Genomic DNA, 2,882 nt, shown 5'->3' with positions numbered 1-2,882 from the left:
TGATACCACTAGACCCAGAGCTGTCCATTTGCCACAGTCCCCACCCAGCCCAATTCACTCCCTTAGGTACCTCGTGGGCCTTTGGTAGAGCTCTAGGCTGGAACGACTTAGACCTCTAACCAGCCCTCCATCACCATGGGAATCCACAGCCTGGGAGAGGGTTACAGACGTTCCTGTGGCCAGGTTTAAAACAATACTAATGACAACAAGGGCTCTCATTTTTCACACTTGTGCCCAGGCACTTGGCTAAGCACTTCATGTGCATTAACTCACACGTTCCTCATGGCCCCTGTTAGACTGCTTTCTTGTCACTTTTAAGTGATGGAAGCTGCCAGAGGTTGGTTATAAACGATCATAAAGCATACATTCTCAATAGGAGCTGTATCACCCCCAAGAGGGCAAAAATCTTACTTGCTTTTTATGTGTAAAGCACAAACATACACACATTGCATAAATAGATACATGGTATATCTGTGATATTAAAATTTAGCATACATTCTCAATAGGAGCTGTATCACCCCCAAGAGGGCAAAAATCTTACTTGCTTTTTATGTATAAAGCACAAACATACACACATTGCATAAATAGATACATGGTATATCTGTGATATTAAAATTTCATGGCAGATGGGTGATTAGGGGAAAATTGTCTAAAAAGACTCTTGAGGGAGGGGGTGATGAAAAATAATATAAAATAAAGTTGAGAAACTCAGTTATAAGGGAACAAGCACCATAGGTGTCCAGTTTTGAAACTATCTTTACCTCCCATCCCATCCTAATCACACATACACACAAGTTTTCCAGGGGAAATATTCAAGCAGTTCATTACAAGGGTTCAAGTTCTTATCCACCCTGGAGGGAGAGAAGCTGGAGAAACAGTCTATCCTCCAGCCCCAGGCAGAGGCTCGCATCAAATGAGCCTTGAAAATATTGATCTAAGAAGTGCTTGCTTCTCTTTCAGATACCCCAAGGATTAAACAACTGGCATAAGGAATGCTCAATTCCCTTTCAATAACCCGCCTGAGGACTAAAGCATAAGGGAAACCATACTCCTCTCTAACAAAGCCCAGCAATCACTCCAGTCCATAGCTGCGAGTCAGGCTGTGAGTGTAGTTTGGTTTTGGTTCTGAACCCAGGAGGGGATGAGAGTCCCTGGCAAGCTGTAATAATCACCTCAGGCTGGCTTGGGATGCTGATCTTGGAAAGGGCTTCTCCAGCCTTGATCTCCAAGTCAGCACTACACTAAAGTAAATCAGGCCACAGAGTAATTAACAACCCGCATGCACTCACATACACGAGCCTTCAGGAGAGCACTAAAACCTATTCCTGCTTCATGGACACAAGTCGGGTTTAAGTCAACTTCACAATACATGCGGTCTCTCCTTTTGGGGTCCATTTAAAGGGGAGATGCTTTAGGGAAAATTTGATCTGCAGAATTTAGATAGTATAAATTCAAGCTGAACATTGGTTTTTTGCTTTAAAACTACATAAAAGTTGCCAGCCATCCTTGATGAAGTTTCAACTAGAAAAATGAACATACAAGAATAGTCAGGAAAATGTAGAAATCTCTCTACTCAATAATAGAAAAAGAAATGACTCAATTTAAAAATGGGCAAAGGATTTGAATGGACATTTCTCCAAAGAAGATATATGAATGGCCAATAGGTACATGAAAATAATCTCAATATCAGGAAAATACAAATCAAGCCAGAATGAGATATAGCTTCACACCCACTAGAATTCAAACAAACAAACGAAAACAACAGAAAATAACAAGTCTTGGCAAGAACATGAAAAAATTGGAACTCTTATGCTTTGCTGGTAGAAATGTAAAATGGTGCAGCTGCTGTGGAAAACAGTTTGAAGACTTCTCAATAAGTTAAAATTACCATATGACCCAGCAATTTCACTCCTGGGTATATACCCCAAAGAAATGAAAACATGTGTTCAAACAAAAACTTGTATATGAATGCTTATAGCAACACTATTCATGACAGCTGAAAGGTGGAAACATCCCAAATGTCCATCAGCTGTTAAATAGATAAACAAAATGTGGTATATCCATACAATGGAATATTATTTGGCCATAAAAAGTAAGGAACTACTGGTATATGCCACAACATGGATAAATCTTGAAAACTTTATGCCAAGTAGAATAAACCGGTCACAAAAGACCACATATTGTATGATTATATTTATATGAAATGTTGAGAATAGGTAAACCTACAGAGACAGAAATGAGATTAGTAGTTGCTGAGGGCTAGGGGAGATAGAGGGAATGGGGGGGTGCTAGCTAAAGGATATGGGGTTTCTTTTTGAGGTGGTGAAGGTGTTTAGAATTGACTGTGGTGATGGTTGCACATATCTATGAATATACTAAAATCTATTGATTTGTTCACTTTAAATGGGTGAATTGTATGGTATGTAACTTATATCTCAATAAAGATTGTTTTTAAAAAAAGAATAGCCAGGAAATCTCTGGAAAAGTAAAAGTAATGTGGGTGAATTAGCTCTAATGGATTTTGAAACGTATTATCAAGGTACAATAAGTTATGTTGTAATGGTGTGGGAATAGACAGATAAGAAACAGACAAAAAAGTCAGAAATAGACCCAAATACATATGGAAATGTGACATGTGACAAAAGTGATTTCAAATCAGTGGGGAGAATGTGGATTATTCAATAAATGTCATTTGGGACATCTGTCTTTTGTAAGAAAAAACAAAAATGTACCCCTACCTTCTTATACCAAAATAAATTACAGATAGTATAAAGATTAAAATGCAAATGAAACCATGTAATACTAGAAAAAATCTTGGGTAGATTTTGTAATATTTTTGAACAAGATAAGTATTTTCTAAACATGACACGCAACACAGAAAT

At 38.0% G+C, this 2,882-nt stretch overlaps 1 protein-coding gene across 1 annotated transcript in view; it reads right to left on the bottom strand.

The window, feature by feature from the left end:
- The window catches only part of CHP2 (calcineurin-like EF-hand protein 2), a 5,033-nt gene extending 4,749 nt beyond the window's left edge, over window positions 1–284 (bottom strand). The window contains exon 1 of the mRNA XM_008568273.1: window positions 274–284. Coding sequence (XP_008566495.1) covers window positions 274–284 — 11 coding nt within the window. The remainder of the gene's footprint in view (window positions 1–273) is intronic.
- Window positions 285–2,882: the final 2,598 nt, after the last annotated feature.

The sequence above is a fragment of the Galeopterus variegatus genome, unplaced genomic scaffold (genome assembly GCF_000696425.1).
Source record: "Galeopterus variegatus unplaced genomic scaffold, G_variegatus-3.0.2 Scaffold391, whole genome shotgun sequence".
NCBI classification, from domain to species: Eukaryota; Metazoa; Chordata; class Mammalia; order Dermoptera; family Cynocephalidae; genus Galeopterus; species Galeopterus variegatus.
The sequence above is the reverse complement of the archived record's forward strand: the minus strand, read 5'-3'. Positions and strand labels throughout refer to the sequence as shown.